The sequence below is a fragment of the Spermophilus citellus genome (genome assembly GCF_964194105.1).
Source record: "Spermophilus citellus genome assembly, chromosome: 10".
Classification (NCBI taxonomy): Eukaryota; Metazoa; Chordata; class Mammalia; order Rodentia; family Sciuridae; genus Spermophilus; species Spermophilus citellus.
In genome coordinates this window covers 102,951,563-102,964,934 of record NC_138197.1, presented here as the reverse complement: position 1 = coordinate 102,964,934, position 13,372 = coordinate 102,951,563, and the positions used below count along the sequence as shown (strand labels likewise).

At 32.7% G+C, this 13,372-nt stretch overlaps 1 protein-coding gene across 1 annotated transcript in view; it reads right to left on the bottom strand.

Moving 5' to 3' along the window:
* Nucleotides 1-13,372, bottom strand: part of LRRIQ1 (leucine rich repeats and IQ motif containing 1) — a gene marked incomplete at both ends in the record, with an annotated part of 179,846 nt that overhangs the window by 92,955 nt on the left and 73,519 nt on the right. The window contains 3 exons of the mRNA XM_081311448.1: nucleotides 7,829-8,030; nucleotides 10,152-10,601; nucleotides 12,600-12,779. Of these exons, the coding sequence (XP_081167574.1) occupies nucleotides 7,829-8,030; nucleotides 10,152-10,601; nucleotides 12,600-12,779 (832 nt within the window). The remainder of the gene's footprint in view (nucleotides 1-7,828; nucleotides 8,031-10,151; nucleotides 10,602-12,599; nucleotides 12,780-13,372) is intronic.

Genomic DNA, 13,372 nt, shown 5'->3' with positions numbered 1-13,372 from the left:
TACTAGAACTAATAAATGAATTCAGCAAAGTGGCAGGATATAAAATCAACACACATAAATCAAAGGCATTTCTGTATATCAGCGACAAAACTTCTGAAATGGAAATGAGGAAAAACACTCCATTCACAATATCCTCAAAAAAAATAAAGTACTTGGGAATCAACCTAACAAAAGAGGTGAAGGACCTATACAATGAAAACTACAGAACCCTAAAGAAAGAAATAGAAGAGGATCTTAGAAGATGGAAAAATATACCCTGTTCATGGTTAGGCAGAACTAACATCATCAAAATGGCGATATTACCAAAAGTTCTCTATAGGTTCAATGCAATGCCAATCAAAATCCCAATGGCATTTCTTGTAGAAATAGATAAAGCAATCATGAAATTCATATGGAAAAACAAAAGACCCAGAATAGCAAAAACAATTCTAAGCAGGAAGTGTGAATCAGGTGGTATAGCGATACCAGACTTCAAACTATATTACAGAGCAATAGTAATAGAAACAGCATGGTACTGGTACCAGAACAGGCGGGTGGACCAATGGTATAGAATAGAGGACACAGAGACTAATCCGCAAAGCTACAACTATCTTATATTTGATAAAGGAGCTAAAAACATGCAATGGAGAAAGGATAGCATCTTCAACAAATGGTGTTGGGAAAACTGGAAATCCATATGCAACAAAATGAAACTAAATCCCCTCCTCTCGCCACGCACAAAAGTCAACTCAAAGTGGATAAAGGAGCTAGATATCAAATCAGAGACTCTCCATCTGATAGAAGAAAAAGTTGGCTCCGATCTACACATAGTGGGGACGGGCTCAAAATTCCTTAATAGGACACCCATAGCACAAGAGTTAATAACAAGAATCAACAAATGGGACTTTCTTAAACTGAAAAGTTTTTTCTCAGCAAGAGAAACAATAAGAGAGGTAAATAGGGAGCCTACATCCTGGGAACAAATTTTTACTCCTCACACTTCAGATAGAGCCCTAATATCCAGAGTATACAAAGAACTCAAAAAATTAGACAATAAGAAAACAAACAACCCAATCAACAAATGGGCCAAGGACATGAACAAACACTTCACAGAGGAGGACATACAAACAATCAACAAGTACATGAAAAAATGCTCACCATCTCTAGCAGTCAAGGAAATGCAAATCAAAACCACCCTAAGATACCACCTCACCCCAGTAAGATTGGCAGCCATGATGAAGTCAAACAACAACAAGTGCTGGCGAGGATGTGGGGAAAAGGGTACTCTTGTACACTGCTGGTGGGACTGCAAACGGGTGCGGCCAATTTGGAAAGCAGTATGGAGATTCCTGGGAAAGCTGGGAATGGAACCACCATTTGACCCAGCTATTGCCCTACTCGGACTATTTCCTGAAGACCTTAAAAGAGCACACTACAGGGATACTGCCACATCGATGTTCATAGCAGCACAATTCACAATTGCTAGACTGTGGAATCAACCTAGATGCCCTTCAATAGATGAATGGATAAAAAAAAATGTGGCATTTATATACCATGGAGTATTACGCAGCACTAAAAAATGACAAAATCACGGAATTTGCAGGGAAATGGATGGCACTAGAGCAGATTATGCTTAGTGAAGCTAGCCAATCCCTAAAAAACAAATACCAAATGTCTTCTTTGATATAATGAGAGCAACTAAGAGCAGAACAGTGAGGCTGAGCAGGAAGAAAAGATTAGCATTAAACAGAGACATGAGGCGGGAGGGAAAGGGAGAAAAAAAAAAGGGAAATCACATGGTAATGGAGGGAGACCCTCATTGTTATACAAAATTATATATAAGAGTTTACGAGGGGAATGGGATAACAGACATGGAGGGAAATGAATTTCAATAGATGGGGTAGAGAGAGAAGATGGGAGGGAAGGGGAGGGGGATATTAGAGGATAGTAAAGGTAGCAGAATACAACAGTCACTATTATGGCAGTATGTAAAAATGTGATGTGTAGCCGATGTGATTCTGCAATCTGTATTTGGGGTAAAAATGGGAGTTCATAACCCAATTGATTCTAATCTATGAAATATGATTTGTCATGAGCTTTGTAATGTTGTGAACATCCAATAAAAAAAATTATTAAAAAAAAAAGAAGAAGAGATATGTTGGGTTTTAAAAGAGTCAATATTGGCTAGTAGTTTAACAATCAACATAATTTTATAAAGTGTAAAACTAAGCTTTTTATGATAGAACAGTTAGTAAAGTATACCAGAAAAATCTATGGAGGTGGGAATAAAACATAAATGCAATAAGAAAAATATATAGTATGCTTAAAAATGCCATAGACTAAAACAAATTAGGATTAGGGAGTAGGGAGTATTGGAAAGGGGTTGTTATTTTAAATATAGTATCCCAGGAATCCCTCATTGTATAGTTAACATTTGAATACAAGCATAGTGGATCTATGAAACACCAACCTAAGGTTCCAATCAGTGAGTAAGATTTCTGTAGATGCCCACAAGTACCATCTTCCATGCACTTTCATTCTGGGACCAACTTGTCTGTCAAATGTGAATCTGTACACATTTCATTAAGGAACATTTCAAATACATAGAAGAGCCCTGAGTACCTATGTCCCTTCAGTGTCAGTTGAAGGTCTTTTACTACTCAGACAAATCAGAAGCTGTGCTAAATCTATTATTGCTGTCATTAATTCTCAGGCATGTAATCCTGGGTAGGACATGCAGGCTGCTGATAAAGACTGACATACAGTGTCTTACAACGTCACACTGTATCTGGAGCTGGAGGACTGTCACCAGAGATGAATCCAATTCTCAATCATGCTCATCATGATTAGTCTCTGATACAGAGTAGTAGAGATTTTCTTTTCACACCCTGTGATAAATACTTGACTTTCCCAGTGTTTCCATCCTTATCCCCAAAGACATGAGAAACCCAGGCTTCCAAGAATAGGTATAGTTATCTATCTTACTTTTGGGGTGGGGATGGCACCATCAAAAAGATTAGTTCCTCCTAACTTAAGATCTCTACCCATCTAACATGTCAGATGTGAAAATTCAATTTTTCTCTCAACTTGAGACATACCCTTCTCAAGCATTCTTTGTTCAGCTACTTCCAATTCCACTTTTTGTACATGGAAGAAATTGGTTTCAATCAAACCTCACCATCAATCTCAACAGGCTGTTTTTCAGCTTCCTCTAAGATAACCTTACACAGAAGCAAGGAATATGGCAAACACAGTTACTCCCTCAGAAAATTTACTTTCTTTTTTTTTTTTTTTTTTGTTCTTGCACATGTTTCAGTCTTCAGATTCCATTCACAGACTGCAATTTATTTTCTGGGAAAAGTATGTGGTAGGTCTAGGAATCCAAGAGGGTCTTTATTCTCTAATATATTTATTGCCTAAACTATATTTCTCCTTTTCACTGATATATCTTTCTTTTTTCCTAACCTCTAGATTTGTGACTATGACTGTTATTACCACTAAGCCAGCTCAACTTCATCTGTAAAATCAAAATCATAAAAGTCATGAATGATTAGATCATCATTAGCCTCCTTTGTCTGATACAACATAGTGAAGATTAAATTAAATTAGAAATTTCTTACATATACTGGTAAGACCATGACTGTCACACAATGGGCTCTCATCATTATTTCCCCAATATCCTTGCTCTATTACTTCTAGAAATTCTATTTACTTAGTTTTCCAAGTAAGGAAAGCATGTAATACTCAACATAGCTTAAAGTTAAAAAATTGAAATTGACTAATCATTTTTGCCACTAAAAAATAAATTGCAGTATAGATAATATTCCTGCTTTGTAACTTGTTATGAACAATTTTTAACTTTTTAAGAGAGTACAGGATTCTCTTAAACTGAAAAGAAGAAAATATAAATTTATTCAAGAACTTGAACAATGTTAAATGATAGAAATAGAAGATGTTGTATTTTTTTTTAGAGAGAGAGAATTTTTTTTTAAAGAGAGAGAGTGAGAGAGAGAGAGAGAGAGAGAGAGAGAGAGAGAATTTTTTAATATTTATTTTTTAGTTCTCGGCGGACACAACATCTCTGTTTGTATGTGGTGCTGAGGATCGAACCCGGATCGCACGCATGCCAGGCGAGCGCGCTACCGCTTGAGCCACATCCCCAGCCCCGAGAGAGAATTTTTTTAATATTTATTTTTTAGTTTTCAGTGGACACAACATCTTTATTTTATTTTTATGTGGTGTTGAGGATCAAACCCAGCGCCTCCTGCATGCCAGGCGAGCATGCTACTGCTTGAGCCACATCCCTAGCCCCAAAGACGGTGTATTTTTGTGTAAGGAGAAACAAAATTGGAAGCACTGTTTAAAAAAGTGGCCTTAATTTCTTAACTCACTCATTTTGAAGACTATCCCCCTCTTTATGATTTCTTTCTCCCATAGAGTTGGGTCCTTATTGCACACCAGGATATGTCACATCCTCTAGATGACTAGTATATACAAGTTATCTTAGAAAGAAACATATTTTTTAAACACCTGTAATTTGGGGATTATTTATTATTATTATTTTAGATTCCTTCTTCTGGATATATTATGTTATCTTGGTTTCTTGCTTCACTTTAAAATATCTTCTCCCTAACATAGAAATAAATGGACAGATGAATTCTTGAAAGTGAAGTGCCCTTCACATTCCTTTGTCCCTGACCCTGCTCTGGCAAGGTTTAAGAATTAGGCAGACATGCTTGCTTTCCCTTGATTTTTTTTTCTCTAAGGTCATTATACTTATACACCCCCACTCTTTTACACCAATATAATGATAATATATTAAGATTAGGAATAGAACCAGTAAAATGAACAGAAAGGGCAACCTTTATTTAACCTTCAAGGACTGAGCTAAAAGATTGATTCATCATGCCTCACGATGGATCTATCCAAATGATTAGCAGGGTAGACCTTCTACAAAGCTGTAGTGTGTGTGTTTCTGGTGTGACACCTAGTGATACTTTCTTCATGGATCTTGTAAGGTTAGAAATTCAAGTCCCATTTTTATTAGAAATATAAATGTGTTGGTAAGTAATCCTCATAATTTATTAATTTCTATTAAAAGGCATAATAGTTCTCCTGGTAATTCATTTAAAATTAGTTCATCTTTCTTACACATTCAAATTTCTTACACATTTTAATATTCTAGTTCTTTGATAGTCTAATTGCACTGTATTTATTATTCTAGTCACATATAATCCTTTTTTTTTACTGCCACTATCCTTTATACTGGAATTCCACTCTTTTATATATTAACATCAATCTCTGTTTCTCAAGCTATATTTACATACTTTGGGTTGCTGTAATGTATATTAACTTAAAAATTAATTCTAGATCTCATAACAAACACTGATGGAGGCCAAAATAAAACACATAAGACAGCACTTTAACATGAAATGATTCAGGCTTTGCAGCTATTTCAGTTTTAGCAGATAGCTTCCACAGGTTCCCAGAGGTTGTCTACATTTCAGCCAATCAGAAAATAAAAAGATATGAAGGAATGTCTGTTGGAGGTTTTGGGGGGAAGTTATACAATTTGTGCATATATTTTCTACACATATTCCATTGACTAGTACTTTAAAAGAGGACCACAATAAACTTCAAGGGAAGCTGGGAAACCAACTTGGCCAATATGCCAGGAAGAAGTAAAGAATGGAAATTGTAGTCAGCAGAAAGCAGCTTCCCACTCATTCTTCATGAAATCTTCAATCTTTCTAAAACTAGGATATTTTTTCCACATTATGCTGTGTTCCAAGGATGTTTAGGCAGTCTAGAATTTATATTTTATGATAAGTAATTCAACAAACTAGATAATTATGCCCAGAAAGAGAAAAAGTGGTTGAATTCAGTGAGTTGACTATTATGATGTACAATAAAAGAAACTTGCCCTAAATTACAAAGAAAGACTAAATTATGCTTCTTTTTATTACAGATACAAAAAAGCTCACCCAGTGATGTCTTTCAGTGATATTAGTTACTAATATAGACACTTTCATAAGGTAATGGACTTCTCCTTATTGAGACGAATGAAGAAAAGTTGACTACTCATTAATTATTAATGCTGAAAAATGCATTGCACACATCCAATAATGAGGGGAATTTGGGCTGCATGACATCTACATTCCTTATGCAACAGAATAATATTTGAGATAGAAATTAGATTTTTTCTCACTTTTTCTCAAAGTTTCCTTCAATCAACTGCACTACCCTCATTTCTATCATTATCTGGCAGCAGTACCAGCTTTGTCTATTCACTGCTCTCAGGAGGAACATGTACAAAAAAATTACGTAATTTAAAATACTGGATATATTCATTAGAGCCAAGGCAGAGGCGATTCTCTTGAAAACTATAGCCTTAAAAGAAGGGATAGAAAATTTAGAGAAAAGATTCTCTCTTTTATTTTCTTAAATTTAAGGTTATTATTCCAGTTGTTTGTGCCAAATACCTAGAAGGCATCCCTGATTCCTCCTTATCTCTTATACATCATATGCCTATACATTAACTTTATCAGCTTATCCTTCCAAAATGCATGTCAGATCTTCAAGATAAATCAGTATAGTCTAGAATGTGATAATCTTACTACTTCCACTGGAAAGATTTTGGTCTGTATCACCATAATTTCTTCTTGGGATACTGCAAAAACCTCCCAACTCATTTTTCTGCTACTACTGCTGCCTCCTATAATATATTTGCAATGTAAAGTGACCTTAATCATGTCAGTCCATGATTAATCTTTCTAAAGTCCTTGAATGTCTTTCTGAATCATAGAAATAAAGCCAAAGTCTTATACAATAATCTATGACTTATAAATCCTATTTGTTTTCTCTTTTATCATTTTCCAGTCACACAATCATTTTGCTATTCTGTAAACACTGTATTTTATTAATTCAGGACTTTGGAACCTGATATTCCTTTATCTGGAATATCCTTCCCCTATATAGCCCATGGCTTAGTCTTTGACTCCAGTGTCACATTTTATGGTCTTCCATATCCATTCTATCTAAAAGTCTAAACTTCCCTTTGATATTCCTATCCTGCTTTACATTTCACCTTGATTCTTATTATTAACATGAACATTCACTAGCAAGATTTTTATGTCAAAAATATTTGATAAATGTATGAATAAAGGGAAATGCTAAATTTTTGTTCAGTTAATTATCATTCAATTGAGGCACAGTACCACAGATATTTACAGATCTTATATTATATATTTATTTAGTTTATGTTTGCCTCTTTCATCAGAATGTAAATGCCTTTTTAGCACAAATTTGTTTATGGTTTTATATTCTATGGCTAGAAAATTACCCATCAAATTGAAAAAAAGAATGAATAAATAAAAAAGAATATAATCTAGTTAAAATTCAGTTTGACATATGGTCTTGGTGACATTGACTAAATCTATGTACTTCTCTTTCTGAATTTTTAAATAAAATGGGTATTTGAAGACCTTTAACAATTATTTTGATAGACTTCTAGAAATAACTACAAATTGGGTCAAATGAGACCTGCTTGGGCTAACCAAATCTTAACAATTTGATAAATGACATATTTGAGGAGATATTTTAAATATGACTGTGTGGTTCACCTTTACACAGCCAGAAAAATGCTATTTCAGTTTTAAAAACTATTCCTTCAATCTAGACACTAGGCAGAACCACAGCCAATCTACAACTAACCTAGAGCCTGTATGTCACACGTCATGTAACTGTAAATCACTTAGATTTCGGGGTTGTTTTTAAACAGAATAATCTAGTGAAAGATGACCAATAAATCTTTCATGACTAACCATGTTATCAAAAGATTAAAATTAACCTGAATAAGAACAGCAGCCTTCTCCCTCTGTTCTTGGATATTCATAGTATTTTTTCTTTTTTCTTTCTTCAAAATAGTCTGAATATTGATGAAGGAATTTGGCAGGGGTTCTACTGCAGCACTATGCCTCCGTGTAGAGAAATTGATCTGTGTGCGCACAAGGTAACCACGCCAGTGTGCCTGGATTACTACCGCTGCCCTGCTACAAAGAGGAGAAAGAAAAGTTTTAATCTGTATGAATATACACTTGTACAAAAGAGGTATTCATAACCTATATTTTAAATATGAACTGCATATAGTGCTCCTTAAAACAAAGACCCTTCTTTTGTCTAACTCCAGTTATAGAAGAAAAAAAAATATGTAAACCTTCAAATTTAAAGGAGCGAATAGGCCAATATTAATGCAAGAGACACAGGTAAAAGGGGGTTTTGTTTATTTCTTTAAGAGAAATATAATAGAGATTTTGCATGATACTAAGGATTTTGATCTGGGTGGAGGGTGACAATGAGAAGAGATAAATAAATACTTAAAATATCCTCTTAAAGCCCCAAAATAAAGTCTAATGTTCTCCTAGCCCATGCCTACTTGCCAATTTCAGGCAAAAAATTAGTCAGTGCTGTGGTTTTAATATCCCCCTATGATATGCAGCAATAAAAGAAAAGTGTGATGAATATCTATGCAGCAATAAAAGAAAAGTGTGATGAATATGTACACTGATAATAAATGAGTACATGCTGTGTATATCACTCAACTCTTTCTAATTGGAATTTTTCCCTTTCCCATAAAGATTACTGTCTTACTCTTACTCTCTTTTCAAATTCCTGAATTTGGATTAAAAGATATAAGGTGGAAAAAGGATTCTATTTTCCAATGTTCTCTTGAAACAGTTTTCAATAGTTTTGTAATTTATCAAACCCAATGAAATTTTGTCCTTCCCTCATACAATCTGGTTTAAGACAAAGTCTACTTAAGGAATTCTTTCTATCATACATGACCATAGTTTATTTGTGGGAATTTAGAAAAGTAATAATACAATTATTTGCTAATGCTAGTTTGATTTATTATTGTATTACTATCATCATCATAATCATCATCTTTTCTTAGCAAATATCATAAAGTAAGAAATATCCTTAGCATAAGTGTATTCATAAATCAGGCTTAGGAAACTTTGACATAGCCTACAGTACATCTTTCTGAATTACTAAATGGCAAATTTTAGTAGGTGAGTATACATTTTCTTTTCCTTTATTCTTGAAGTCTTTGATTTACATCTCTGTTTTCACTTATTCATCCCTACATACTATTATCCTTTAGCTACTTTATTTATCATTCAGAAGTTCCAAGTATTATTTATATAAAATTTCAATAGGCAATGTCTACAGGGTTTGGAGCAAAAGTAATCAATTAAATAAATCAGTAAAGTATAAATCAGGAAACAGTAAAGCCATTTTTAAATAAAATATTATTTCTATAATAGGAAATAAACATCAGTTTTAGGATATTAAACTATTTAACAACTCCCAGAAAGGAAATCACTGCATACACTGATAACTTCTCAAAGTAGGAAGGCTGGGGAAAGGAAAAATAGCTACTGTGATATTCTGACTCCTTCCCTGTTCAGCTCAGCACCAATCACTGTCAGAAAAGCTGAGTCTGACATTTTTTCTCTCTCATTGGCTAGACACGAAGGAAAAAAAAACAAAAAAAGAGATCAAGAAGTTGATAGGCCAAAGTGAAAATCAACCTTTGCTGGTTCAATAAGCAATAAAAGCCAGCCATTAGCCTTCAAATATAAAAGTGTTTAATAATTGCAAGGAATTTTATGTGATTAATCATGAAGATTAGTTCTGTACCTTACAAAACTGTTATGCCAAGAAAATTACAGTATACAAATATCTGCACACACGCTTATTAAATGTTTTACTACAGTTGGAAAATACTTAGCAAATACAAAGGTATAGTTTTTAAATAAATTACTTGATTATTCAGAAAGTCTCATTTAATTATTTTAGAATATAATATTTTATTTCTCTTTCAAATTATCTCAGTTATTTAGAAATTACAAGGCAAGAAAAATTTCACATTTACTCAATTTTAATGAAGTAATACTAGAAATCAAATCAAAACTAGATAAAGTTTAATCAAATTAATCTGCATGGTGATTAATTTGTACACATCATAAAAACATAGTTAAGGGAATTGATATAAAATATTATAGTGATTTAAACCTTGACCAACTTATTATTTAGCACCACTGACTTAATATCATCCATCAAAAATAGTAAATATAACATCTGCAAAGAATATGACTTACAAATCTTACATTTTTTCACTCTGTTCCATATGCTGGTGATTTCTCAGCAGAGAATTTGTCGTTTCTGTTTCTATGAATGAACTTCCTTTGGTGGGGATGCTTTTTGTCTTACCATCTTCTTTCTTCAGGCCTACTAATTTTTCCTGACTTCTTCCTTCCACAACTTCATATGCAGAGGAGTATCTTATTGGGGAATTATTAAAGCAAGGGTCCATCCACTGCTCAGAAATTCCTGGTGAGTCTGTTCTATGTTTGTTGGTGCTAGAGTGGAAGACTTCATCTTGCAGTATGAAGTCACTGCTTGGAATGGCCAGATGATTTTTCTGGGTTTCTGATTCATCTCTCTTAGTGATACTTATATCCCCATGTTCATGTGCATATCTGCATTCATTACTAAGTGACATCAACTTCTTAAAATAATAACAGAAATTTTCTGCAGTATCCAAGGTGAACACATCCCTGAACAAATAAATGATGAGACCATTTAGTATTAAATACTATTCAGTAAGTATAGAACTTCAATAGATTTTGCAAATAAATTTTGTTACATGGCCTAAAATGAACATTAAAATTAATTAAAACATTCACTGTAAATTACTTCTAGTTATTTATAAAATTCACCTCATTATAAACAAAATCTTAAAATTTTTTTTTATTTAATTTATAACTGTCAGTCCAGACAAAATGTCTGGAAGATTTAGGATCATTTTTATTCAAGATATTTTTGGTACAACTGAATGAGAAAAATTCATGCTTTTATTACCATAAACATGAGAAATCATGGCTGCCTAAATTTGGAGAAGTTATTTATGAAATAAATTTAAAAAGTACTTTCTACATTGACTCTTGCCACACAAAATATTTGTATTGGACTTTTAAACAAAGAATTTATGTTATGGGAAAGTTTGTATTTCTATTTTTCTTTGGAAAAACAATCCATTGCAAAGAGATTTCAAATATTTTAAGACATAAATAGGTGAGATTCTCTTAAAAAATTGTGGATTTCTCTTTTGTATATTGTGATTTATGTAATTACTCAAACTTTCATGTGTTTGTCAGTTATGAAGCCTCCAATAACAAATGTAAAGGATACATGAGCATTATTCTTAGAGACATTTTATTTATCTTCCTTTAAACGTATCATATTTTGAAAATGTTTTACTTATTTCAAACATATATTTTATGGATATATTTAATATATAGTCACAAGTTTGTTTATTTTTTCTTCTGAAATAATGCACTACATAAAAATATTTCATCACAACAAACAAAATGGAAGCTATAATTATTTCCTAACAATGTAAAGATAATTAGATAGTTTCTGTGTTCTTAAAGTTAATTACTAGGCATTAGCAAATATTTCTTCAATATATTTTTCATATTTTGTATTTTACTCATTTTATTTACTAAAAATTAGAAAAGGTACACAGTGATAGCAAATGTTTATGGTAAGGTGCTGAATTCACTGATACAGTGCATTTTATTTTTCCTGTTATAAGGGAGACTCATCATAAGTGAAAAAAATGTGAAAACATTTCTTGTAGCTTATTTGTATTTTATGAAGAAATGCAAATTTTAAAATCCAGTTTTAAAAAGATCAATTATAATTCTATTTATTTATTTATTTATTACCATGGATTGAACCCAGGGATACGCAACCACTAAGCCACATCCCCATCCCTTTTTTGTATTTTTAAATTTAGAGACAGGGTCTCTCCAGTTGCTTAGGGTCCCACTAAGTTGTGGAGGCTGGCTTGAACTTGCAATACTCTTGCTTCAAGCAGCCTCCTGAGCTGTATAGGTGTACACTATCACACCCAGCTTATAATTCATTCATTGTAATTCCACCAGGATTCAAGGTGGGGTGGGGAAAAGAAAGTTCTCTTTCTTCAATATTTGATTACGATTCAGCTTCTGTGCTCTGAATACATGTAAGAGTTGACTGCATTTTTCCAGTGTGGTGTATCTTAAAATTTGGTCCTGTAATACCTTAATATACACATATATTTATTATATGTACCTTAAAATTTAATATATATTATGTTATAAATCTTGTTTTACTCAATTGTAACATTTTATTTACCTAATTTTCTTTTATGTTAATCTGTGAATTCTTTGAGGATAGTCTTGCCCATAATAATTGTTAAATAAATTTACAACTGATTATTGATAACTAATAGAATGAATGTTTGCAGTGTCTTGAAACTTTTTTCAAGTTTCTATTTGTTTTATCTAATATTTTAGTATTGAAATATATCAAATTACACTCAAAATATATATTGATGTATTTCTAAGAATAAAACCATGATATCTAGAAGATTTTCTAAAGGTAGAATATCCCCTGGAACACACTGATTTAAAGCAAAAACAGCATGATTGTCACAATGAGCATATTTAAAAATTATGTGTATATTTTACTTTATTTTAAATACTACCAGGAGGAGATAAGAATCTTACCTATTTCCATTGACATACTTTTCACTTAGTAAGTTGAATTCTCGAATTTGGGACTGACAAAATGCAAGCAAATGTCTTGATTCTAGATGACAGTGTTCTTGAGTGTGGATTTCTGAATGAGAGTTTACCGTATCACCATTAAGGATTTTTAGAGAAGGTAACACTTCAAGTAGAGAATGCCTATTAGAAATAGAAAACAAAATGTTAATCTTGATATGAAGAGTACAGACTTAAAAATTACCATATGTCTAAGACATAAATAAGCACACAGTGTATTTCTCAGAAAATGCAATTGATTTTGCAGAGAAAAACGTACAGTTTGTTTAAAATTTACAGTATCCTAACATGCACAAAGTAAGTTTTAGAGCTCCTGATGTGCATTTTATCATATTCTTCAAAAATGCACATAAGAAAATCAAAAGTAGGAACTTATGCTGGAATTGGAAGTATAAAAGGCTGTATTATGAAAAGAATGATAATATGAGATAAACTCTTACTTAGCAGATAATTAAAATAATATTGCTGAAAGTTACCATTTTCTTCAGAAATAGAGATGAATTTTCATTGTCTTAGTAAAATGTAGTGACAAAAGGGCTAATACAAAAGAGTTAGGAGATAACTTTCATAATCTGGAACACCTAAAATTACATTTTCTCCCAAATCTTGATAAGGATTGTAATTATAACAATTATCAAAATGTGATCAAAAGTCTGTAACAAGGGTTGGGGTTGTGGCTCAGTGGTAGAGTGCTTGCCTGGCACATGCGAGACCCT